The sequence below is a fragment of the Mesoplodon mirus genome (genome assembly GCF_964341445.2).
Source record: "Mesoplodon mirus genome assembly, chromosome: 10".
NCBI lineage: Eukaryota > Metazoa > Chordata > Mammalia > Artiodactyla > Ziphiidae > Mesoplodon > Mesoplodon mirus.
The window spans coordinates 16,060,520-16,086,962 of record NC_138986.1 but is presented as its reverse complement, the minus strand read 5'-3'; the positions used below and the strand labels follow the sequence as shown (position 1 = coordinate 16,086,962).

Genomic DNA, 26,443 nt, shown 5'->3' with positions numbered 1-26,443 from the left:
TGATCTAAATAAACATGTCCCTTAATATCTAGACCACTAATAGCACTTATATTTTGCCCCCTGTTGCTAATTTTCTTTTGATGCAAATCTCCCCAATTTGAATGTAAATCTTATTACATACAAGAGATATGACTTATTCATCTTTTTTTAAAAAAAACTCCTTTATACTATATTCATAACTGTGTTGGTTGTTTCTTTAAAAGGGGCCATGATTTTGTTTCTAACTGATATTGGCAGTCCTATTTCCTAGCCACAGCTTATGGAAGCACCTCATGGAAATGCAGTCCATCTAGCTCAGCTTTAGAGAGTTATCAGGTTCTTATTGAAAACTGACTGGTGTCGTTTTGTTTTGTTTTTAACTGGAAGACTATTAGGGAACAGCAGAGAGATGAAATAGAAAATTATTAGTCCCAAACTGACAATTTTATTCCCAATATTGAAGTAAAGAATACTGTTTCATTTATTATCGCAGAACACAGGGAAATAGTTAATATATAAGTATATTTAGGATTGGAAGTAGACTAGATACCACATTTGCTAAGGTCTGGTTAGAATACGAAAATTGTTGCTGACGCGGTAGCATCTCTGTCTTGACATAGCTTTGTTTCCTTCCTTAAAAGTGTATTGGACTAAATGTGACTGGATTCTTCCAGTCTCAGTTCTGATCAGGAGTCAGCAAGTTGGATGCTACAGGCAATGTTCCTTGTCAGCTTCTCACTCAATGTCTTGCACAGCTGATAGCAACAAACCTGGTGTCCAGTCTAACGGTGGAATTTGTGAGGCTTAAATAGCTGAAAACGCACACTTGCGTTGGGCGAATAACACATTCGCCATAGGATACTGTAGTATTTTTAACCAAGTGCGCTGTCCTAAGGAGCAAAGGATTCCCCACGCTCCCCACCCCCCCACCCCAGGTCTCGGTATTCTTCCACTCTCTGAATTTGTGCTTTAGAGTTGAGAACAAATCAGGGTCCCAAAGTCTCTGCTAACGAAACACTAACGTACTTGTCGCAAGCCAGAGGCTGGAGTACTCGGGTTAGAGAAGACCTTTGCCCTCCAGTTCTACTAAGATTATTGAGGCTCCATCATAGGGAGCTCTTGTCTCCAACCGACCTAAATATTAGTCATTCATTGGGTTGGGCGAGGCAGGACGAAGGAAGCCCACCGTCTAACAATCTGGACAGCTATAGGAGCAGACCCGCCGCTCTCAACAGCTGATCTAGCTGCGACTGCGAAGCCACCGGCAGCAGCGGAACGAGGTCCGCCCTGCCATCCCGCCACTGCGCTGGGTGACCAGAGCCGCAGCGAGGCTCGCCACCGACCGCGCCAGGGCCCACCCCGCCTGACCGCAGGACAAACTCAGCAAGGAGGCGTTGCGCAGCCCGAGGCCTCAGAAAGGCCACTCAGAGGTGGCGGCGTCGGTGGCGCTGACTCAGCGGGACCAACCCGCCAGTCCTGGGCGGCCGCAGCGGCCCCTCGCACGGGCGGCAGCGCATGAGGCCACCCCCGCCTCCTGCCCCACCCGGCCGCACCCAAGTCCGCGCGGCCTCACAAAGCGCATGCGTGCCGCGGGGGATGCCGGGAGCGCGCAGTGGCGGCAGCGGCGGCGACGGCAGTAGCAGCGGCGGCTACAGCAGGGACGCAAGCGCGGCGGTGACCGTGTGGGAGGTGGTCTCACTCTTGGGGAAGCTGCTGGGCACTGTCGCCGCGCTGAAGGTGGTTCTGTACCTGCTCCGGGTGTGCTTAGCGATGGCCTGGAAATCCGGCGGCGCCAGCCACTCGGAGCTAATCCACAACCTCCGCAGTAAGTGCCACCCCCGCCCGGTGTGGGGCAACTGGGGAAGGCCAGGCCTGGATCGGATCCCCTGGGCCGTCCGGAACGTTCCGTCTACTCCTGTGCCTGCTGGAGGGCTTCGGCGCACGGTTGCACCAGCGGTCCCGAACGGCAAGCGCTGGCGATTGCCTCCCCCGGGACCTGTCACTCATCGGCGACGTGCACAGGAACCAGAGAGAAAGAGCCAGGGGCCGCTGCTAGTGGGGCAGGGGCAGGCATCTCCCCGCGGTCCTGGGGAAGGGGGCGCGGCACAGGTGGTGGGGCTGTCACTCGAGTCCGCCACCTCCCTGTCCGGGTCCGGCGGGCGAGGGGCGTGCCTTGGGGAGTGGGATGTTGGCCAGGGCTCGTAGAGACTGGGCTGGAACTGAGGGGACCCCGCCCTCGACCCCCGCGTCTTCTCACTTCCTCCTCTGTCCTATCAGTCGACCTAGCTGCAAGCTTTCTCCCCGGTTCTGCCTCCCCCGCCCTTCGTTTTTTCCTCTGGCGGGAGATGCCACCGTCTGATACTGGCGAGGGGAGGGAGAGGGAGATGAGAGTAATGTCATTGCGGATGCTGGGAGAAATTTCTGGGGCGGCTGTCCAGTGGAAAGCTTCGTGGGGGGCGGAGGAAGAGATAACTAGGGGATGCTTTTCCTGAGGGACAGCGTATTTCAGGAGCCTTTAGAGGTCCTGGGATCCAGCAAACGATTGTGTATGTGGAATGTTCTAACTTTTTTCAGGGCTACCGTATGCTTTAAAAGCCTTGTATGGAAGTTTCTTTACACCATTATCTTTAGTTATTGTATTCCTTACTCTGATGATAATTTTAGGGTGGGACCAGTGCTGTGTCACTTTCTTATTTTAATCGAAATGTAGTGTCGCCGTCTGGTCGGGAGACCAGAAGGACCTCAGTCCGTCATACTCTCACTCTGGTCGGAATTTATAGCACTCTTCTTTGCCACTGACTTTGCAAATAATCACAATCCTGCCACGTGGTATTTTTAATTGTTATGGATTATTTAGCTTTTCATGTGTTTGTCATGTTTCCTAATTCGATTTGTAAACTCCTTGAGGGCTGGGGCTTTTTTTTTTAGTATCTTTGAATCCTCTCAAACAATTTAATAATCATTCCTTTTTTCATAAATGCCAATTAAATATATATTATATGCTTGGATCTATACTAGGAATACCAAGATTAGTGAGAGAAATAAATAGTATTGGCTGGCACATGGTTAGTATTAATACTTAATATTAGTTATTTGACTTTTTTTTTAACCAGTATTTAAAACTTGTTTCCTTAGCGTTTAGTAATGAATGTTTAGATTTAAAAATCCTGTCAAGCATTGCCAGTATTCACTTTATGGAAGGATATTTGATTTGAAGTGTAAATTTATGTGCTGAGACAATATTAAGTGTGATTTAGGTTCCCACGGATCGAACAGAAGCTCAATATGTTGTAAATATTTTAATAAAATTTCTTCAAATGACCTAGTGCCTGCTAGTACAGGATACACACCTGAAACATTCTGTACTTGAATTGTGATTAAGTAATTTTCCACCGGTAGGTTATCGCAGTAGACGCTTGGCTGTGGCAGAAATTGTAATCAATCAGGCTCTTAAAGTCTCTCCTTTCTGGGCCAAATTTGTAGTCAGCCAAAACTAGATCTTTTCCCAGTGGTTTTATAGTTACTTTAATGTATTGCATTACTATTCTTAGCTGAAATTCTAAGGATGTTTTCCTATCAGAAAATTTAATGAGAAATATTTAACATACATGGATGTTGATATTGTGGATGTTTCGTTTTATACTAGATCTATGATTGGTAAGAGGAAATGAGTGCTCAAATTGTTTAGCCTCTTTTGTAACATTTGTGCAACTTTAGTTTCAACTTCTTGCTGAATTGATTCTAGCCAATAGATTTCTTTCTTTTTTTTTTTTTTTTGCGGTACGTGCATGGGCCTCTCACTGTTGTGGCCTCTCCCGTTGCGGAGCACAGGCTCCGGACGCGCAGGCTCAGCGGCCATGGCTCACCGGCCCAGCCGCTCCGCAGCATGTGGGATCTTCCCGGACCGGGGCACGAACCCGTGTCCCCTGCATCGGCAGGCGGACTCTCAACCACTGCGCCACCAGGGAAGCCCTAGATTTCATTTTTATTTATTAGTTTGTTACAACAGTAATATTTGCTCAAGGGAAAATTTCAGTTGACACAAATTGAAAATTTATAGGTTATTCCACCCTTGTGTATTCTTCCTAAGACTTCTAACTAAATCTTTAGAAAAAGATTAAAATGTGATTATGCTGATATTGAAGTGAAAAAGGGTCTGCAAATTGGAAAAGGAAGCAAATTACAGATTTTTTTAACGAAATAAAGTTCACGATTGGTTTCATTTTAATATTATTATAATAATTTTATTGAAAATACCTACTGAGGTTTTTTTTATAAGATGTAATAGAAATATGATTGTTTATGATTTCATACTTGATATATAATTTACAGATTACTTTAGACTCTAATGGTACATCTCATAATATCTCATAGCTTATGTTGTGATGATAAATGCTCTTAAGTGACTGAGAACAGTGGTCTAAAACTTGAGCATGCTTCAAAATCTCCAGGATCATCTGGAGAGCTTGTTAAAACAAATTAAGACAGATTGCTGGGGCTCTTGATAATTTGTATTTCTAACAAGTTCCTAAGTAGTAGGCTCCTGCTGGTCTGGGGACCACACTTGAGAATCACTGACATAGAGAACTGAAAATTACAAGATTAAACCCTGCCAGTGTTTCAGTTGAATGCTTTAAAATAAAATTTTATTTTATTCCTAAAATAAAATTTTAGGAAAAAAGTCTGTAGCAGTCCTGCCCAACAGAGCTGCTTGTAATGTCTGTATCTGTGCTGTTCAATACCACAGCCACCAGCTACATGAGGCATTGAGCATTTGAAATGTGGTTAGCACAACTGAGGAACTGGATTTTTGTTACTTAAATTAACTTTAACTACTAGCCACATGTTGGACATTACAGGTCTTTAGAAAAGTATTATTTTATAATTATAGGCTGATAAGGTACTCATGAAGCAAATTAACTTAATTCAAAACAACTGTGAGCCTACTTAGTCCAGGGAATGGGACAATTCAAGTAATGTTTATATTAGAGTTTATTTTCTACTTTTGTTGGGATAATTTCACGCCGTGGTAAAAGGAAAACAAGGGGGCAGAAGTGGATGAGCTTGAGAGAGGTGGTCTCCTAGAGCAGGGACGTCCAAGCCCGAGTGTTTGTGGAAGGTGAACTCTTAGCAGACTTCAAATGGCCACTTAAAACAAAGCTAACAATTGTTCTTTTACCTATTTTATTTTTGTAAAAAAAATTCAGTCCACTGCCCTAATCCATCAGTTATTTCTACTTATATTTCCTTTGCATCCTTGATTGTGTCATTTTGCATGTATAATGTATATAGAATTTGTCAAATCAGTCAACTGATATTTGACTATCTTCTATATGCAAAACACTGGGGATACAGCAGTGAGAAACAAACATCTATTCTCTCTTGTACCTTACTTCTTGTGGAAGCAGACAAATAAAATATATGTTCACATGCTAAGTGGCAAAGTAAGGAAGGAGGATAGGGCGTATGGCGTCATAGGTTTGCAGTTGTAGGCAAGAAGACCTCACTAGGGTGTCATTTGAGTAAAGGTTTGGTGAAGGGGGAGAAATTCAAGCCATGCAGGTAGACCTGGGGAACAGGCATCCTAGACAGAGAAAATAGAACGTGCTAGATTTGGATTTGCGGTGTAGGAGAAAGACTGCAGTTGGGGATATGACACTAAGGTTTTAGACCTGGGCAATGGGAATGATTTGCCATTTTCTGAGTTGGAAATAAGTGAGTGAGCAGCAGGGATTTTTGGGGGGTGGGGGGATGCAAGGAAGCGTGGGAGAGCAGGGATTTATTTGGGGAGATGTTTGGTTTGAGTTCCTTATAAGACATTAAAGTGGAGACCTTCTTCAGTAGGCACTTAAATTTGTAAGCATTATGATAATTTATAGTTTTTGTATCCTTATTTATCTCTGCAAATAAATTGAAATTATTCTTATTCTATTTAGAGTGTCAGTTCTTATCAACTAGTAGCATAAATAGTGGAAAAGAGAATATTCTATTAGTTTTATCATGTGCATTCATGGGCCAAAGATAGCGAGGTAATAAAATCCTAAGTGACTTTTTTTCAGAAATTTGGGCTTCATTTAGAATCCAGAAAATACTTCCTCATTTTGACTTATATCAAGTCAGTCTTATGGATATACTAGTAAGTAAGTTAACTTACAGTGCATTGAATAAGATTTAATAGGTAAGATTTTGAGGGAGAATTTTAATATCAATATGTCTACTTAAATTTAACTAAAATTAAAAATTCAGTTCCTCAGTCATACCAACCACATTTCAAGAGCTCAGTAGGCACACGAGGCTAGTGTCTGACCTGCTGGACAGTGCAGATGTAGAACATTTCCATTATCATAAGAAGTCCTATTGGGCAGCACTAAATCTACATAATAGGTTGTATTACATTCTATTCAACGTGATCTTAGTTCCATTGTGCTGTTCCACATATTTTTATTAGTGTTGCATTTAGTTCTGGCCAACATGCTTTAAGCATAACAGTGAAAAACCGAAGATTATCAGACAAGAGTGGTCAAGATGACAAGAGCATCAGCATTTTATATGATGATTTGATGAGATGGAGGTTGTTTGATTTAGCAATGAGAAAGTTACAGAGAGCAGTAGTATTTAAATATTTGAAGGAAATCATGCAGTAGAGGGTAAAACCAGGACAAATGGGAGGCACATTTTGGCTCATTATAAGGACGTATTCACAAAGCTATCCTAACAGTCAAAGATTTGGCTTTGAAAAGTAGTGTTTTCTGTCACTGGATATGTTGAAGCAAAGAATGGTTGACCATTTCACTGTAAGGGATATTGTGGAAGAGATTTGTCACCTGCTTTCACTGTATACTAGACCTCTCAGGACCCTTCCAAATCCAAGATTCTGTCAATTTTATCACATCATGGTTTGCATGAAATCACCTGTGGGATATGTATGCTGGGGGTGGGTGGGTGTGTGTGTTTTAGGAGAGAGCCACAGAAGTTAACTTTTGGTTACAAATATTTTAGAGTTTTGCATAACATTTTAGTTTGTCAGAGATGTGAGGAGTGCAGGGAACATCCTCCTTTGAGAAATAGTGTCAAGATAGTTAATTACATGTATTTATTAAGACTGATAATGGTTTAGAGAAAGATGTATTTTTTTAAATTAATTTTTATTGGCGTATAGTTGCTTTACCAATGTTGTGTTAGTTTCTACTGTACAGCAGAGTGGATTGGCTATACGTATACATATATCCCCTCTTTTTTGGATTTCCTTCCTATTTAGGTCACCACAGAGCATTGAGTAGAGTGCCCTGATCTATACAGTAGGTTCTCATTAGTTACCTATTTTATTTTATTTGTATATTAGTTTTGGCTGCGTTGGGTCTTCATTGCTGTGCGTGGGCTTTCTCTAGATGCGGCGAGCGGGGGCTACTCTTCGTTGCGGTGCACGGGCTTCTCATTGTGGTGGCTTCTCTTGTTGTGCAGCACGGGCTCTAGGTGTGCGGACTTCAGTAGTTGTGGCTCACGGGCTTCAGTAGTTGTGGCCCGTGGGCTCTAGAGCGCAGGCTCAGTAGTTGTGGCGCACAGGCTTAGTTGCTCCGCAGCATGTGCTATCTTCCTGGACCAGGGCTCAAACCCGTGTCCCCTGCATTGGCAGGCAGATTCTTAACCACTGAGCCACCAGGGAAGCCCGTAGTTATATATTTTATACATAGTATCAATAGTGTATATATGTCAATCCCAGTCTCCCAATTCATCACCCTCCCCCCGCCGAGAAAGATGTATTTTTGAATAATCTCTGGTCTTAGATGATATGCTTTATCATAACTTGACATCACTTAAAATTCTTCTTTGATTATAGTGTGTGAATTTAAAACTAATCCCTTTCAGATTTTCTGTATGGAGAGTGTCTCAGGCTCCACTTACCTCTTATCACACCTGATCATTCTAGATGGGAAATAAAAGGGGACCATTTTGTTCATTTCTTATTGTTTTCCCTGGCATTTTGTTAGTGGAGAAGAAATAGAGAGTAGATGATTAACAACCACTCAAATCATAAAACTAATATAATTCTGTAATATTTCTTTTCTTGAGATGTAACTTTGTAACAAGTTACTTACAGAAATTTAGAGAATGTTTCTACATGACTTGAAATCCATCTGCAGCTTATTTTCTTACCTGTGTTTTCAGTGCTTCATATCAGCACAGGATCTCTTCTTTCTCCATCTCTGCCAGGATTGCTTCTAGTCTTCTATTCTCCCAGATCAAAAGTCTTGGAATAGTTATTGATTCTTTCAGACTGTCCCCAAATTAACTCAACAGTTATTACAAATACCTTTCATAGTCGTCCCTTTCACTGTATTTTAATTGATACTATCCTAGCCTAGGTTCTTAGTTGTCACTTTGAGTGATATGCCTGCAAGTGTCTGATTGGTCATCACACTTTCAATTTCTCTCCCCTCAGGTTTATTCTACACATTATACTGATTGTCCTAGTGTACTGCTTTCTGTTGTGTCTCTTTTCTGCCTAGACTTCTATTGCTTACTGTATCAATTGTAAACACCTCTTGCTTAGCTTTCAGGCCTTTTAAGGGTCTTTTACAACCCGTTGCCATGCTCCAACTCCAATCCTGTTCTTCAGACTGATCTCATTTTACTCCTCAGATACCTTGTGTCTTAGGGTACCTGTTCATCTGCTGTAATAAAGACCAAAATAACAATGGCTTAAACAAAATGAAAGTTTCTGTTTCCTGTAACAATCCAAGTATAAGCAGTTCAGAACTAATATGGTGGTTCCATTGTCTTGAGGACCTGGGCTCCTTCTTTCTTGTTGTGCTTCCTAAAGTCTTTCCCTCATCTACAAAGTTGAAGATAGTTTACCTCCATCCTTTCCATATTCCAGCTGGTGGGGAGAAAAATGGGGAAAGAAGAAAACGCGCATTCCTTTTAAGGGCATTATCTGAAGTTGCATACATAATTTCTGCCTGAGTTCTCATTGACAAGAACTTAACCATAAGGCTACACATAACTACAGAGAGGCTAGATAATGCACCCAATTCTACCACTGTGAAAGAAAAGGAGTACCTGGGGCTTCCCTGGTGGTGCAGTGGTTAAGAATCTGCCTGCCAATGCAGGGGACATGGGTTCGAGCCCTGGTCTGGGAAGATCCCACATGCCACAGAGCAACTAAGCCTGTGCGCCACAACTACTGAGCCTGCACTCTAGAGCCTGCAAGCCACGACTACTGAAACCCACACGTCTAGAGCCCGTGCTCCACAACAAGAGAAGCCACCGCAATGAGAAGCCGGTGCACCACAACGAAGAGTAGTCCCCGCTCCCCGCAACTAGAGAAATCCTGCACGCAGCAACGAAGACCCAATGCAGCCAAAAATAAGTAAATAAAATAAATAAATTAAAAGAAAAGAAAAGGAGTCCCTGCCACATCTTACATCTTGCTCACTAGAGCAAATACACATTGTATATACATCTCTATAGGTACTATCCACCTGTGATAAAAAAGGTTAGGACAATTAAGATTAATTTTTAGTCGAGTAACCATGTGTACATGTTTAAAGATAAAATAATACAGAAGGGTTTATAATGAAAAATAACAATTGCTTGCCCTGCCCCTCTCCACTCCCAGACTGCCTCGAGTGAACACTTTTAACTACATATTTGGGTCTTCTGGTGATTGTCTTCAGTCTCTAAAGCATATGCTTAAACTGCTATTTCTTTTTTTTTTTTTTTTTTTTGCGGTACGCGGGCCTCTCACTGTTGTGGCCTCTCCCATTGCGGAGCACAGGCTCCGGACGTGCAGGCTCAGCGGCCAGGACTCACGGGCCCAGCCGCTCCGCGGTATGTGGGATCTTCCCGGACCGGGGCACGAACCCATGTCCCCTGCATCGGCCGGCGGACTCTCAACCACTGCGCCACCAGGGAAGCCCTAAACTGCTATTTCTTTATCAACTTTAGACATCATCTACTGACTTCCTGCCAAGATGGAGGAGTATTTACACCGTCTAAACTTACTCCCTTTCCCACATATAGTTATACCGTAATTTTTGCTTCCTCTTTTGTGGTTACCTTTGTAACTTTGAGTAATATACTTTAACCTCAATTTTTTGTACCATAATTTATAAACTGACACTATCCCTTAACCCTTCCACTTTGTAAGAAAGGATACTCATTCTCCAACTTATCAGGGGCTCTTTTATATTGTCAGAGTTGATAGCATTTCATTTTGTTCTGAGCAATAAATAAATCTTCTGCACTTTGTTGATTTTGGGGTTGAAAATTAATAACCATCATCACCAGCATTAATGACTGGGTCAACCCTTTGCTGAGCTACGCAGCGTGCAAGAGTTTATTCCCTGCTGTTTGTTTCTAGTATCACAGACTCCTCTCGTATTGCGGAGGAATAGTCAGATGTTTTTCCTTTTTTTTTTTTGGCCGCGTGGCTTGTGAATCTTGATTCCCTGACCAGGGATTGAAAGCAGTGAAAGCATCAAGTCCTAACTACTGGACCACCAGGGAATTCCTTGTTTCTCCTTTTTTTACACTTTATCAGTTGCTTGAAATCATGTCACAGTTTAGTATTCTTATCTAAATCATGACTCTTGTATAGTATTTTTGTCTTTTTCCTGGAATTTATCTCCCTCTTCACCCTTCCCACTCCTCAGGTTGAGAAGAGGAACAGATACCTTCTTAACGTAGCTCTAATTTTTTCAAGTTTTTAAAATTATTTGGTTTATAGCTTGGATTCTATTGCATTCTCCTTTTTGAATTCTGCTAACTTCTCATTTGGATCCATTGCATATTTGGATCAACATTAGCCATTATTATAATTATTTAATTAGGGTCTTTGGTCCTTAGGGTGCAGGAAAATTGGGCATGGGTAGTTTTAAAACTGTTCACTAATTCAGAAAGCCTAATGGTAATTGCATGTTTACTCATAATTAGGCTATACATGCAAAGTGAAATGTTAAATTACTTTGCTGTTTGCTAGAAATATTTCAGGGCACTGGCAGTTGTATATGTCAGATTGTCAAAAATGGGAAAATGATTTAATAACTTAGTAAATGTAGCTTGCTTTAGGCATCTTTCAAAATATGGAATCCTGGGAAAAAGCAAATAATAAGAACCTTGTAGTGAAAATTTTGGAAACCACCCAATAATGGTCTAAGGAAGCTTTATCCTGAGCCTTATGTGTTCAGCTTCTTAATAAATGACTGGTGACATGCTTTTAAAACTATTTAGGGTTTTTTAGTAAATTCTGTGTCCCTCTGTAGAGTAAGAAATCAGCCAAAGAAACTCACATGAGTTTGGTAGATGTATATTATCTGGCTTAAGGGAAGTAATCTCTTTAATTTACTTGATTTTTAGAATGTGCCTATAGCAATATGTTTGATTTTAGATGTCACAAATATTCATCTAGAGGAGAATGAGTGAGTGAATATGATGGTCATTGGATGTATTGAGTGAGGCTGCTTAACCTGAAAAAGATAAGGCTTGAAATGGTCGTGATATGTTCAGGTGTGTAAAAAGTGTTGGTTGGATAGAAAATTCAGCATATTCTTTGTGACTGCAGAGCGTAGCACTAAGGGTTTATATAAGTGAGTTACAAAGAGGGAGATTTCCTCTTAATACAGGGAAGTGTTCTGATAATTAGTGTGGTCTGCTGTGCAAAGGGCTGTTCCACATCAGTGCAACTCTTCAAGTAGAGATCGTAGTACCAATTTATGAAGAAGTTAGACTTGATGACCCTTCTGACCTTGAGAGTCTATGAATCACCCCTGTGGAATTTGAATTGAATTCAGGGCAAATGAACCACTCAAGAAGTATTTTGGGAAATGAATTAGTAGAACTCACTAAGCTATTTGCATATGGTAGTAGCAGTACAGTGCACTGGTCAACAGGAATCTAACATCTCAGTTTGAATGGCCCTACCCCTTATTTGCTCTGTGATCTGGAACAACTTAGTTTTTCTGAACTCAATTTTATTATCTGTAAGATGGAGTAATAATAGTGCATACTTTATAGGATTGTTAGAGACAGCCTAAGATTGTTTCACAGTTCCTAAGTTCGTACCTCAAAAGATAGTGTATGTAATGTGCTTAGGATTTTGTCTGGCACATGACAAATATTTAGTAAATGATATCTCTCTTTTTTTTTTTGGAATTTACTTATTTATTTATTTTTTGGCTGTGTTGGGTCTTGGTTGCTGCGCGCGGGCTTTCTCTAGTTGCAGTGAGCGGGGGCTGCTCTTCGTTGTGGGGCGCAGGCTTCTCATTGTAGTGGCTTCTCTTGTTGCAGAGCACGGGCTCTAGGCGGGCTTCAGTAGTTGTGGCACGCAGGCTCAGTAGTTGTGGCTCACAGGCTCTAGAGCACAAGCTCAGTAGTTGTGGTGCACGGGCTTAGTTGCTCTGCGGCATGTGGGATCCTCCTGGACCAGGGATCGAACCCGTGTCCCCTGCATTGGCAGGCGGATTCTTAACCACTGCGCCACCAGGGAAGTCCGATATCTCTCTTATTACGCTGCTTTTAAAACTTTTTAAAAAATGCTTTCACTGTTTTATTTTAATGACCTTTACAGGTAGCTTACCTAAGCTTATTTGTGTAGAAAACAGTGCTTTCTATTTGGGTTAATTAATCCAAAGTTTATAATATTTTCAAATAGACGGATGATTTATTAATATAACCTAGTCTGTGAGTATTTAAGTGTTTCTCTAGTTGGTGTGCCTTGTTTGCTGATTTTTTAAAACATTCTTTTGTTATTTGGAGAGTCTGTATTTATGCCTTTTATAGTGTCCTTAGACCACCTTTTCTTAACTATTTACTGTCTGGTCAGTCAGTATTAAGTGGTATCCTTTGATTCCTCCTGTCACCTATATGACTCAATGATCTAATTCTACTTTCCCCTTTTTTTCTCTTCCCGTTGTTTTTAGTTGCCTTCTTTCTATTTTGTCAGAACAAATAATGTTTAAGTATTATTATTCCATTGTTGTCTTTACCCTTTTAGTTTTTAAAAAAAAATAGTTTAAAAAACTATTAACTATTTAAAAAATAGTATACAATAATTTAAAAAGAGTTAAAACCAGATTTTATTCAGAAACTATTGCAATAGGGGAAAAGAGACTTCAGTATAAAACTGGGCTCAGTTCCCAATACAGCATGAACAAGTGGGGATTTATAGCCTAGGAGCAGGGTGGGCATCAGTGGGTGGAAAATTACTAAGAGGAAACATCAGGGGTAATGGGAGATTCTGGCTAAAATAAGTTGACAGGATTCTTGCTAAAGGCAGACCAATCCACCCTTTTTTTTTTTTTGCGGTACGCGGGCCTCTCACCGTTGTGGCCTCTCTCGTTGCGGAGCACAGGCTCCGGACGCGCAGGCTCAGAGGCCATGGCTCACGGCCCCAGCCGCTCCGCGGCATGTGGGATCTTCCCGGACCGAGGCACGAACCCATGTCCCCTGCATCGGCAGGTGGACTCTCAACCACTGTGCCACCAGGGAAGCCCCACCCTTTTAATTTTAGCCTTTGCTCTAAAATTGGATATGTGTCCTTTTCTGATGTATCCCTAGTAATCTCTTGGTTAGATGAAGCATATCTTCTACAAGATTCCTTAGGAAGGGCTTGTGTGTACAGCATTCCCTGAGTTTTTGCACATTCAAGACTTTTTTTCCTATAACCTTGATATTTGAAGAATAGTTTTGGCTGCATATAAAATCCTTGGCTTACACTTTAAAAAAATCAGCTTTATTGAGATAAAATTTATGTAAAAACGCACCAATTTTAGGAGTATGATTTGAAAATTTTGACAAATATAGGTGTGTAACCACCACCCTAATGAGGTAAAACAGGGGTGAGCAAACTACATCCCACAGGCCAAATCTGGCCTGCTGCCTGTTTTTAGAAATAAAGATCTGTTTGAACATAGCCACACCCATTCATTTATGTCTTGTGTGTGGCTGTTCTTGCACTTCAATGGCAGAGTCGCATAGTTGCCACAGAGACTATACGGCCTGCAAAGCCTAAAGTATTTACTGTTTGGATCTTAACAGAAGTTTGCTGATCTCTGATATAGGACATTTCTTTCACCCACAAAGTTTTCTCGTGCCCCTTTGCAATTAATCTCCTCCTTTCACCCCTGACTCCTAGCAACTGCAGATTGGCCTTCTGACACTATGGTTTTGACTTTTCGGGAATTTAATATCAGATGGACTCATATAGTATAAAATCTCCTGGCTTCTTTCACTGAGATTAATGCTCTTGAGATTTGTTCATGTTGTTGGGTATATCAATAGTTTGCTCCTTTTTAATTGTTAACTTGCACTTTCTTTCCTTGAATTTCTTGAAAATGCTGCTGCTTCATTCTTGCTTTGCTTTGAACGTTACTCTTAAGAAAGCTAATGGTTGCCTTTTTTTAAACTCTTATTAGATAATTTGATTTTTTTGGCCTTGAGACTTGACATTTTTTCCCTTGTTTTAGTCTGATAGTTTTCTATTTTTTTATTTTTGGCCATGCCTCACGGCTTGTGGGATCTTAGTTCCCCGATCAGGGATCGAACCCAGGCCCCCTGCAGTGAAAGCACCAAGTCCTAACCACTGGACGCCCCCAGCTGAAATGTTTTGATTTGTATATTGGTTTCTTTTTTTTTTTTTAAGTTTATTCCCTTCTTCACAGTGTTCTTTTCTTTTGAATTAATTAACTAATTAATTTATTTATTTTTGGCTGCGTTGGGTCTTCGTTGCTGTGCGCGGGCTTTCTCTAGTTGCAGCGAGCAGGGGCTACTCTTCGTTGTGGTGCGAGGGCTTCTCACTGCGGTGGCTTCTCGTTGCGGAGCACAGGCTGTAGGGCGTGCGGACTTTGGTAGTTGTGGCGCACATAGGCTTCAGTAGCTGTGGCTTATGGGCTTCAGTAGTTGTGGCTCGCAGGCTCTAAAGCGCAGGCTCGGTAGTTGTGGCGCACAGGTTTAGTTGCTCTGCGGCATGTGGGATCTTCCCGGACCAGGGCTGGAACCTGTGTCTCCTGCGTTGGCAGGTGGATTCTTTTTTTTTTTTTAAACGGTCATTTTGCTTTAATCTCTAGCCTATAAAGGTAGTTCACGTTTTTTTTCTTTTTTCCTTTAACATCTTTATTGGAGTATAATTGCTTTACAATGTTCTGTTAGTTTCTGCTGTATAACAAAGTGAATCAGCTATATGCTTACGTATATTCCCATATTCCCTCCCTCTTGCGTCTCCCTCCCACCCTGCTTATCCCACCCCTCTAGGTGGTCTCAAAGCACCGAGCTGATCTCCCTGTGCTATGCGGCTGCTTCCCACTAGCTATCTATTTTACATTTGGTAGTGTATATATGTCCATGCCCCTCTCTCACTTCATCCCAGTTTACCCTTCCCACCCCTGATGTGTCCTCAAGTCCATTCTCTACATCTGTGTCTTTATTCCTGTCGGCAGGTGGATTTCTAACCACTGTGCCACCAGGAAGCCCTGCGTATTGTTTTCTTTTTACACTTTTGTTTATTTGTTTTTCTTTTTCCTATTTTTAGGCATTTTGTGGACACAGTTCAAGAGCGCTTCTGTCAGTATAGTGACTTGCAGTTTCTTTAATGGATAATGATATTGGTAATAGTGGTGAGAAGGGGGGGAGTTGGCATATCTTGTTGCTCTTCTGTTTCTGTAGGATCCTTCATTTTCTTCCTTCTTCCCTTCATTGCTATATCAAGAGGCACCATCCTTTCCCGGCCTGTATGATTCTCCCCCTGAAGCGTTGCTTCTTGTGTTTGCCACCCCTGGTCCCACTAAATTTTTTTTTTTAAATAGCTTTACCAAAGTACAGTTCCATACTATATAATTCACTGGTTTAGATTGTAAAATTCTGTGGTTTTGGATATATTTACAGATATGTGCAACCGCTACCATGGTCATCGAATATTTTCATCACCTCAAAAAGATACCCTGTTTTGCCCTCCTATTCCCCCAACCATAAGCAACCACTAATCTGTTTTCTTTCTCTATAGATTTGCCTATTCTGGAAATTTCATTAAATAGAATCATACAATATGCAATCTTTTGTGACTGAGTTTTTTCACTTAGCATAATGTTTTCAAGGTTCATCTACATAATGGGATGAATGAATCAGTACTTCATTCTTTTTTATGACCTAATAATATTCCATTGTATGGATATATACCACATTTTGTTTATCTGTTCATCAGTTGATGGACATTTAGGTTGTTTCCACTTTTATTATGAATAATGCTGCTGTGAACATTTGTGTACAAGTTTTTGTATAGACATACGTTTTCACTTCTCTTGGGTATACACATATGAGTAGAATTGCTAGGTCCTATGGTAATTCTCTGTTTAACCATTTGAGGAACTGCCAGGCTGTTTTTCAAAGTGGCTGCACCATTTTACATTCCTACTTGCAATGCATAAGGGTCTGATTTCTTCACATTTTTGCAACACTTGTTATTATCTGACAGTTTGATTATAGCCATCCTAGTGGGTATGAAATGGTATCTCATTGTGGTTTTAATTTGCATTTCCCTGATGACTAATGCTGTCCAGCATCTTTTTATGTGCTTATTGGCTATTTGTATATCTTCTTTGGAGAAATGTCTGTTCAGATGGTTTGCACATTTTAATATTGAGTTATTTGTCCTTTTACATTGAAATATAAGAATTCTTTATATATTCTAGATAAAAGTCCTTTTTCAGTTGTATGATTTACATATTATTTTTCTCTCGTTTTGTGAGTTACCTCTTTCTTGATAATGTCCTTTGAAGCACAAAAATGTTTAATTTTGATGAAATTCAATTTATCCTTTATTTTCTCTTACTGCTCATGCTTTTGGTGTCATATCTAAGGATCCACTGCCAAATCCAAGGTCATGAAGACTTACCCCAGTATTTTCTTCTATGATTTTTATTATTTTAGTTCTATGTTTAGATCTTTGATCCATTTTGAGTTAATTTTTATATTTGATATGAGGTAAAGATTGAACTTTATTCTTTTCATGGACTATCCCGTTGTCTCAGCACCATTTGTTGAAAAAGACTGTTCTTTCGCCATTGAATGGTATTGGGACCTTTGTTAACCTACTGATGTTTAAGTTCCTTCCTTGTAGCCAGTACAGTGAACTTCTAAGTCCCAGACCTGTGTTCACTACTTTAGTACTTAGTGTTGTAGTTTCTCTTTCTGGGAATAATTTTGTCTTTGCTTCATCTGCATTCCCTACTTCCTTCTACTTAGCCTTTTAAACTTCAGTCCCTACCTTTGCTTTTTATACCCACAGGCTTGCAGCAATAGCAGAAGCTTTGTTGGAATGTGTTGTTTATTTTTCTACTCATAAGTAATATGAAGTCTGGATATTCTCTACCTCCTAGTAATGTGAAGGCAAGGGTCATGTGTGGTTTTGTTTATGCCCCTTCTTGATCTTAGGTTTAGGTGTTTTTTGAATGGCTATGTGGAGAAATTCAGATTCTGGTGGGCACCATTACCCTCTAGAACCTGGAGGCTCCACAGTTGATGAATACATTAAATTCATTTGCATAAATATTTTAAACTTCTCATGATGCTTAAGTCTCATTTTAAAATAGCTGTGGCAACCTACTGAATGGGAGAAGATATTTGCAAATCATATATTTGATAAAGGGTTAATATCCCAAGTATATACAGCTCAATAGCAAAAAAGATCAAACAATCCCATTAAATAAATGGGAAGAGGATCTAAATAGACATTTTTCCAAAGAAGACATACAGAATGCCAACAGGTACATGAAAAGATGCTCAACATCATTAATCATCAGGGAAATGCAAATCATAAACCACAATGAGGTACTGTCAGCTCATACCTGCTAAAATGGCTTTTCTTAAAAAGACAAGAAATAACAAGTGTTTACCAGATTATGAAGAAAAGGGAACCCTGGTGCACTACTGGTGGGAAAATAAATTGTTGCAGCCACTACAGAAAACTGTGTATGGAGGTTCCTCAAAAAATTAAAAATACAGCTACCATATGATCCAGCAATTCCACTTCTGCGTATTTATCCAAAGAAAACAAAAACACTGATTTGAAAAGATATATGCACCCCCATGTTCATTGCAGTATCATTTACTATAGCTAAGATATGGAAACAACCTAAATGTCCATCCATGGATGAATAGATATTGATGCTGTGATGTATATATACAATGGAGTATTATTCATCCATAAGAAAGAATGAAATCTTGTCATTTGTAACATGGATGGACCGTGAGGCTATTATGCGAAAGGAAGTAAGTCAGACAGAGAAAGACAAATACTGTATGATCTGACTTACATGTGGAATCTAAAAAAGTAAACAAAAAACCAAGCTCATAGATACAGAGAACAGATTAGTGGCTGCTAGAGGCAGGTGGGGTGCAAAATGGGTGAAGGTGGTCAAAAGATACAAACTTCTAGTTGTAAAATAAATGTCATGGGGATGTACAGTATGGTGACTATAGTTAATGATACTCTGTTGCATATGTGAAGGTTACTGAGAGAGTACATCTTAAAAATTCTCAGCACAAGAAAAAATCTGTAACTGTATGGTAATAGATGTTAACTTATTGTGGTCATCATTTTCTAACATATACAAATATTGAATCATTATGTTGTATACCTGAAACTAATATAATGTTGTATGTCAATTATACCTCAATTTAAAAAAAAGAAATCTGAAAAAAAAAGTTGTTCATAGTGTAGCCAAATTAAGCAAAGCATGTTTTGATTAAAAAAATTTCTTTCTGGATTGTTAAAGTCAAGTTGATACATTTAATCTTACAGACTTTAGAGCTGTAAGGACAAGAACTATGCTATTTTGTTTATTATCACCCTAAGTATGTAGCACTGTGTCAAGTATGTATTAGACAGACAGTAAACTTACTGAGTGAGTTAATAAGGCCTTTATTGAATAATTACTGTGTGCATGGTTAATAAGGGTTATTGAAGTTTAACATATTATATGTAATCTTAAAGAATTGATAGTTGAGGGAGCAAATATATACAGTCAGACTTCTATACCCATGGATTCTATCTCCATGGATTCAACCCACTGTGTATTGAAAATATTTGAAGAAAAAAAAAGTTCCATAACATTTCAAAAAGCAAAATTTGAATTTGCCGCATGTTTGGCAACTATTTACATAGCATTTACCTTGTATTAGGTGTTATAAGTAGTCTAACCATGATTTAAAGTATATGGGAGGAGATGCGTAGGTTATATGCAAAAACTATGCAACTTTATATAAGATACTTGAGCATCCACATATTTTGGTATCTGCTGGGGTTCTGGAACCAACCCCCTATGGACACTGAGGGAAGACCATATTGACCTTGCTTTCCTTCTTGAAAAATTTGTTTCTCTTGGGCTCTGTAACAGTATATCTGCTTGATTTTCATCTACCTCTGTGTCTGCTCCTTGTCGTAATCTTTGAAGGCTCTACTTCCTTTGCATTTCTCCTAAATGTACACTTTTGTGTATTCTTACCTGGCCACTTTAGTTCACTTCCATTGCTTTAGTTGTCATCTATACAACTAGTAATTTATATCTCTGTTGTAGGTTTTTCTCCTGCGCCCCAGATCCATTTGTCCAACTGACCGCTATATATCTCCATGTGTATGGTCCATTGCTCCTAACTGAATAAATAACTTGTCCTTTTTTTCCTTAGCTCTGATCCTTGTCTACGATTTCGCAAATCAGTATATGACATCAACATTTCAACCATTACCCCCTCCCACCTCCAAATCTAGTCAGTCAGGTATACATTACCTACTAAATATAACTCAAATCCTCTACTCTTCTTCATCCTTACTTTCATTATTAAAGACCAGGTTGTGATTACCTGAGCCATTGCAACAACTTTCAATTTTGCTCTCTTCCAATCTAGTCTCTACAGCGTAGCCAGAATAATTATTCTAAAATGTCTGATCATGCCACTTCCAGCTTAAAATATTGCTTCATTCATTTCAGAAAATGGAATCATCAAGACAGATAAAGTATTTGAAGTAATGCTGGCCACAGACCGCTCTCACTATGCAAAATGTAACCCTTATATGGATTCTCCACAATCAATAGGTAAGCTTTGGATTTCTGAAAACGTCACAAATTTTACTCATTTACTCTGTAATCTATGTAAGTAAAAATAGGCTGGGACCCAGATGTGTATCTAGTACCTTGCTAATTTGAGTTTTATGCCTTAGTAAGTTTCATAATCCCAAACTTACCCAGTTTAATAAAATGATGTAATATATGAAGTGTCTTTTCTATTTTCTTAAACAATACATATAAGAATTCTATAAAAATATTCTTAAAACATACTTTAAATGAAAACTTACAGTTTAAGCTATGTGCTGAGTTTTCTTTAGGGTCTTCAGTGTTGACTGAGGTTGGTTTTTGCATTAGCATCAATTTTAAAAATCAGTATTAAAGGGAACGTGTAACTAAGTTATTACTGACTTCTCTGCTTCACTTGCCCTGAATTTTTTGGTTTGTGCTTGTTTTTAGAAAGTTCCATATTTAACTCCTTCTCCTGAAGCAGGTTTTGCTGAACTGCTGAGCCTTGGCAGTGGGCGCCTTTGAGGCTTAGAAGTGCCTCAGGATTCTGTGGGCCAGCTGCCGTGCTGCCTTCTTTTGAAGCACTTTAACAGTCAGCAGAGAAGATCCTGGGGAGCTTCTGAACCCCGAAGGCACCTGCTACCACCGCTCAGTGAAAATTGCTTCAGACGCAGAAGCAGGTAAATAAGTTTTGAGAAAGCAACACTGGAAGAAAAAACTAAAAGCTAAAAATGGAGAAAAGATTGTTTTAATTAACATTAGTTGATAGGGTAAAGAGTAAATTGAAGTAGCTTATTAGTCTCTTAAGCTACTCTGATTGCCAGTTCTGTTTTTTTTTAAGGTGCCAAAAATATGAAGCAACTTAATTTTGCAAGGATTTTGCATACTCTGTGATATATGGAAGCTTATTTTCTTTTTATAAATCTAAAGAAAAAAACATCATAAATTTATCAACTCAACTTAATGAAATTCTTCCTTAACTAACTATATGGGAGAAGAAATTTTTGGAAGTAGTGGGACTGTTGTACTGAGCATGCTAGCCTTTGGCATGATTATATTTTCTGATTTTAACTGTGCATGACAGTACTGTAAAGTACAAAATACAAGTTTTACTTCTTGAGATCATAAAAGTGAAAATAATTATTATGAAAAACAACCTATGGATGTTAGAAAAGGAACTACATGGAGTATTTCGTATGTTTTTACAGCTGAATGTATCAGTAGTTCTCTTCTTCTTTTGCAGGGTTCCAAGCAACAATCAGTGCTCCACACATGGTAAGTTAACTTTGGTCATTTGGGTACAAATGGATCACATTTTTCCTCTAAGAGTGCTTTCTTCAGTAAAAACGGTTTAAAGAACATTTTAAACTTTTAATTATATCAGTTTTATCATCTATGAATTATGTAAATTGGTAATGACTTAATAAGAATAATCTTATTCTTAATACAAGATGTGTAGAAGGAACTCTTTTTGGTAGAAACTCATTAAAGTTTTTGGTGGTTGTCATTAGTATCTAATCATGTAAAAATTGGATATAAAAAAATTGGATATAAAAGGTTATTTACTTAGAGGTGAGTTAATTAAGGGAGAGAATATTTTAAAAATATAATAGACATATTAAAGAAATCTCAAGTTGAATAATGTTTCATATTTTATTTGGATAATTCATTAGGGACTGGTCACGTATAGCAGTTATGAAGCTGTATAACTCTGAGAAGGACCCGTTTTAAGTTACTTAGCACTTTTAATCTGTTGCGAATTTTCTTGGGTTTTAAATATCAGTTATTTGAATCAGTACTCTGTTGGGTTTTGGTGAAAAGAACAATAGCTTTTCTGATTCTCTGCAAGTATTTGGGGTTTGAGAAGCTCTTATTTAAACTTAAAGCCTTCTTTATACCAAAATAAACTCTGCACGTATATTCATAGTGAACTAATAATTTTACTAGAAGAAAAAATAGGCAATGTATTTATAAATATTTAATAAAAATGACTTTTTAAACATAACAAAAGACCTAGAAGCCATTAAAAAACCTGATATATTCAATATTTTGAAACATTAAAATCTTAGATTTCTGTAGATGGAAAATATAAACAAAATCAAAAGAGGAAAAACTGAGGGAAATATTTGAAATACATATGACAGTATAGGGCAAATCTCCATATATTTACATATATGGAATACATATATACACATGTGTATGTGTGTATCCTATATATTAAGAAGTAAAATACTACTAAGCCCAAAAGGAAGTGGGTAAAGTACAAGAATGTAGTTCATAGAAAAAGAAATACAAATGACATTGCCATTTAAACAAATGAAAAGACGTCATCTTCACTTATATTTAGTGAATTGCAAATTAGCACTACAATAAAGTACCATTTTTCTCCTATCATCAGAAATTAAAAGTTTATTACTTTGTATTAGAAAAGGGAAACTGACAAAGTATTTTTTTGCTTGGGAAAGTAAATTGATAGTGTTTTTGGAAGGCAATTTGGCAATAGCTAAAACATGTGAGATGAATATACCTTAGACTCTCCAGTTTTATTTCAAGATATTTATCCCATAAAATATTTGCACAAGTACAAAATAACTGAGGATATTTATTGGCACTTTATTTATAATAACAAAAAAATAACAGTAATCACTAATAGTCCACTAATAGTGGATGGTTAATAAATTATAGTGGATCCATACAGTGAAATACTGTGAAGTGAAATGAATAAAGTTCTGTAAATACGAATATGGCAAGATCTTCAAGAAACACCATAAAAGTAGAGTGCAGAAGAGTATTTAGAGTTTTTCTTTTAGTTATAGAGTAGGAATGTTTTTTGTACGCATTACCTATTCAAAGAAATTAATGATTAACAAAAAAATTGTAGTCTTAAGATCCCTGAATATGGTTTGAAGTGCTACTTAAAAAGAAAAATGTATATAGAAGTATTCGTTTAATTATAAAAGTTATTTTTGAGAATTGGTACTCAACATGTTTGGGAAATTGCCTGGAAGGGTATTTTTCAGATAAATGGGAAATACTGCATGAAATTTTTCTTTTCTCTGAAGTGTGGTGCTGAGTGTCCAGTTCACTACCAAATGAGACGTGGCACCAACTCCACGGAAAATGGTGCATTTTTAAACAAAAATAATAGCTTTATTAAGATATAATTTATCCTTTTTTAGTATACAGTTCTGCGGTTTTTAGTCTGCTCAGAGTTGTCCAAACATTACTACTATCTCAATTCACAACATTTTCATCACCTCAGAAAGGACCCCTATACCTGCTTAGCAGTCAGTTCCCATCCCTCATTCTTCAGGTCCTGGCAACTACTAACCTGCTTTTTGTTTCTATGTCATTCTAGACATTTCATATAAATGGAATAATACAATATGTGGCCTTTTATCACTGCTTTTTATATTCTGCACAATATTTTCAAGGTTTATCTATGTTGTAGCATGCTTCAGTATTTCATTTCTTTTTATTGCCCAATAATATTACATTGTATGGATATACCACATTTTGTTTACTCATTCATCAGTTGATGGATATCTGGGTTCCTCCCACTTTCTAGCTACTATGAAAATGCTATTATGAACATTAGTTTACAGGTTTTTGTGTGCATATGCTTCCAGTTCTCTTGGGTATATACTTGGGAGTGGAATCTGCTGGGTCATATGGTAATTCTGTGTTTAACATTCTGAGGAACCGCCGAACTATTTTCCAGAGTGGCTGCACCATTGTACAACCCCGCCAGCAATGTGTGAGGTTTCCAATTTCTCCACTTCCTTCTCAACACTTGTTATTGTATGTTTTATTTATTTTATCCATCCTGGTAGCTATGAAGTGATATCTCATTGTGGTTTTGATTTACATTTCCCCAGTGATAATGATGTTGAGCATCTTTTCATGTGCTTATTGACCATTTCTGTATCTGCATTTAATGAACCTCAAAGTCACAGGTTTGGAAGTAACTACAACCCTGGAATATTTTCCAAAGTCTTACTTACAGAAAAATGTGAAGTGGCACCCTGGTAGCAGTGAACATAATTAGCATCCAGATATTGAACCCCAAATTCCATTTCTTGCTAAAAGAGACTAGAGCTTCATGGAAAAGTGACTAAACTCCAGAAAGTGAAGAAGTCCTCAGAGGCTAATGGGGTAATGTCAGGAGGACACAGGAGCAGGTTTAAAGAGACTCCCAGAAGCCGAATTGGAGACAAGTTGAGAATCAAAAAATGGTAGATAGTGAAGATAATGGATTATAGCACAGGGAATTCAGAAACAAAAATCTTTGAGTCATAGGGATTTAAAAATAAAATAGCAAGATGGGGAAAAAAATGAAAAACAGAAGAATACCAGTTATGTGTAGAAAGAATAGAATTTTAAAAATCAGTTCTTTGTAATTATCAGTGTAATAATTGAATTAGGCAAAGATCATCAATTAATCTAAAACCATTAAGAGGAAAGTTGTTGGGGAACAGAAATATCCATGTAGTCTCAAATTATTATTCGACATATTACTTGTTAATTACAAAGAGAAAAATATGCCTTGAAAATAGAGTGATCTAGTGGTTACCACATTTACTGAGTGGTTGAGCTTGGCCAGTCCAGTAGTGAGATGGTCCAGTGTTACGTGCATCCTGATGTGATGCAAAGGAGGTGCCCTGCAAGCCCTGTGTGGTGTTCTTGCTCAAGTTCTTTGATCTAAATCTAACCGTGAGGAAATGGACACATCTAGAATGTTTGTGGTATTATGTAGGACAACTGGACAGGTCTTTTAAAAGGAGTCAGTGTTCTGAGAGACAAAGGAAAGTGGTGGATGGAACAGAGTTGGGGGAGAATATTCTAGATTGGCACATGCACTGCATGAACTTTGAATGGATTAGTGGGGGGAACAGCTGTAAAGGAGATTTGGGAGACAATTGAGGAAATTTGAGTGTGGTGTTTATGTTGGATGATACTAAATTAATGAGTTTCTTGAGTGTGGTAATGGTGATGTGGTTGCAAAGGAAGATGTCCTAGTTTGTTTTTTTTTGGCAGATACATGCTGAAGTATTTAGGAGTGTAGTATTATGATGTCCACAGCATATTTTCAGATGGTTTGGTAAAATAGTATGGCACAATATAAATAGTTGGTGACTATATGAGGAGAAAAGGATGTTCATTGTATTTTCTGTGGGTTTGAAATTTTTCATAATTATAAAAATGAACTTTTAAAAAACTTAATTTTTAGATTTAGAAATGAGCCTGGATTATCCAGAAGAATATTAGCTATAGTGATAAAAGCATGTAAAAAAGCTAATAATTGTGATTGAAGGCCTTGACATTTTAAATCTGAATGGGACTTTAATAATAACTTAGCATACCCCTCTTAAAAAAAACAAATCTCATGCAAATGTAGTACTGAAAAAAAATTCCTGAGTTTCTTTTGGAATTAAGTTGGGACAGTACTGCCTATAGATGAGGGATTGGCCCCTTACAGAAGTCCCTTCTAGTCCTTTCAGTTTGGGACTCAGGAAAGCCCAGGTGTTATAGGAGTTATTTTGTTTCTTTGATTACTTCATACAAATATGATACTTGTTATTTTATTAATGGAAATTATTAAACTTTCAGGGGATACTGATCATTGAAAAAAATCCGATGAAATCTTCTTCCTGAAAAAAGTTCACGAACTCTCTCTTATTAGAGACTCCATTCTTCGGGCTAAGCCTCTTGTCTAAGAACAATAGCTTTGACTAAATAAAATGTCCCCAGTAGTTTCCTCAGTAAAAGTTAATCCAACGTGTCTCATAGAAACCTCATTAGCTAACACTTTCTTGTTCCACTGGTTGATGTTCATAATGATGGTTCAGAGCTAGTATTCCACTGTATCATTTTGAAGCATCAAAGAAAGATAAGGTTAGTCAGATATTTTTAAAATCTTTGAAACAATCTCAAACTTATGGGAAAGTTGCAAGTACACTGTCAAGGACCTTTCTTTACTCCTTTTGAGAGTAAGTTGCTGAAATGATGCCCCATCACTCTTGAATACTTCAGGGTGTACTTTATTTCCTACAAAGGACATTCTGCTATACAGCCACAACATAACCATCAAAACCAGGACATGAACACTGACACATGACTACCATCTAATCTTCAAACTCCTTTTCACTTTTTCCCGTTGTCCCTATGATGTCCTTGATAGCAGAAGGATCCAGTGCTGAATCACTGCGCTTTTAGTCTCCTTCGATCTGAACCAGATCCTCAGCCTTTCTTTGACTTTCATGGCCTTGACTCTTTTGAAGAAGTCAGGCCAGTTATTTTGTTGATGTCCTTCAGTTTGGGTTGTCTAGCGTTTCCTCATGATTCCATTCAGGTTATGCCTCTTTGGTGGGAAGATCACAGACGTGATGCCGGGTTTTCAT

At 38.5% G+C, this 26,443-nt stretch overlaps 1 protein-coding gene across 4 annotated transcripts in view; it reads left to right on the top strand.

The window, feature by feature from the left end:
• The first annotated feature begins 1,521 nt into the window (after window positions 1–1,521).
• The window catches only part of PCMT1 (protein-L-isoaspartate (D-aspartate) O-methyltransferase), a 47,205-nt gene continuing 22,283 nt past the window's right edge, over window positions 1,522–26,443 (top strand). For 2 of the 4 annotated variants that reach the window (XM_082633910.1, XM_082633911.1), the window contains exons 1-3: window positions 1,551–1,804; window positions 19,959–20,063; window positions 21,286–21,317. In XM_082633910.1, coding sequence (XP_082490036.1) covers window positions 1,576–1,804; window positions 19,959–20,063; window positions 21,286–21,317 — 366 coding nt within the window. In that variant the 5' untranslated portion in view covers window positions 1,551–1,575. Of the gene's footprint in view, window positions 1,805–19,958; window positions 20,064–21,285; window positions 21,318–26,443 lie in introns of all 4 variants that reach the window. The other 2 variants (XR_014295129.1, XM_082633909.1) reach the window with 2 other exon arrangements.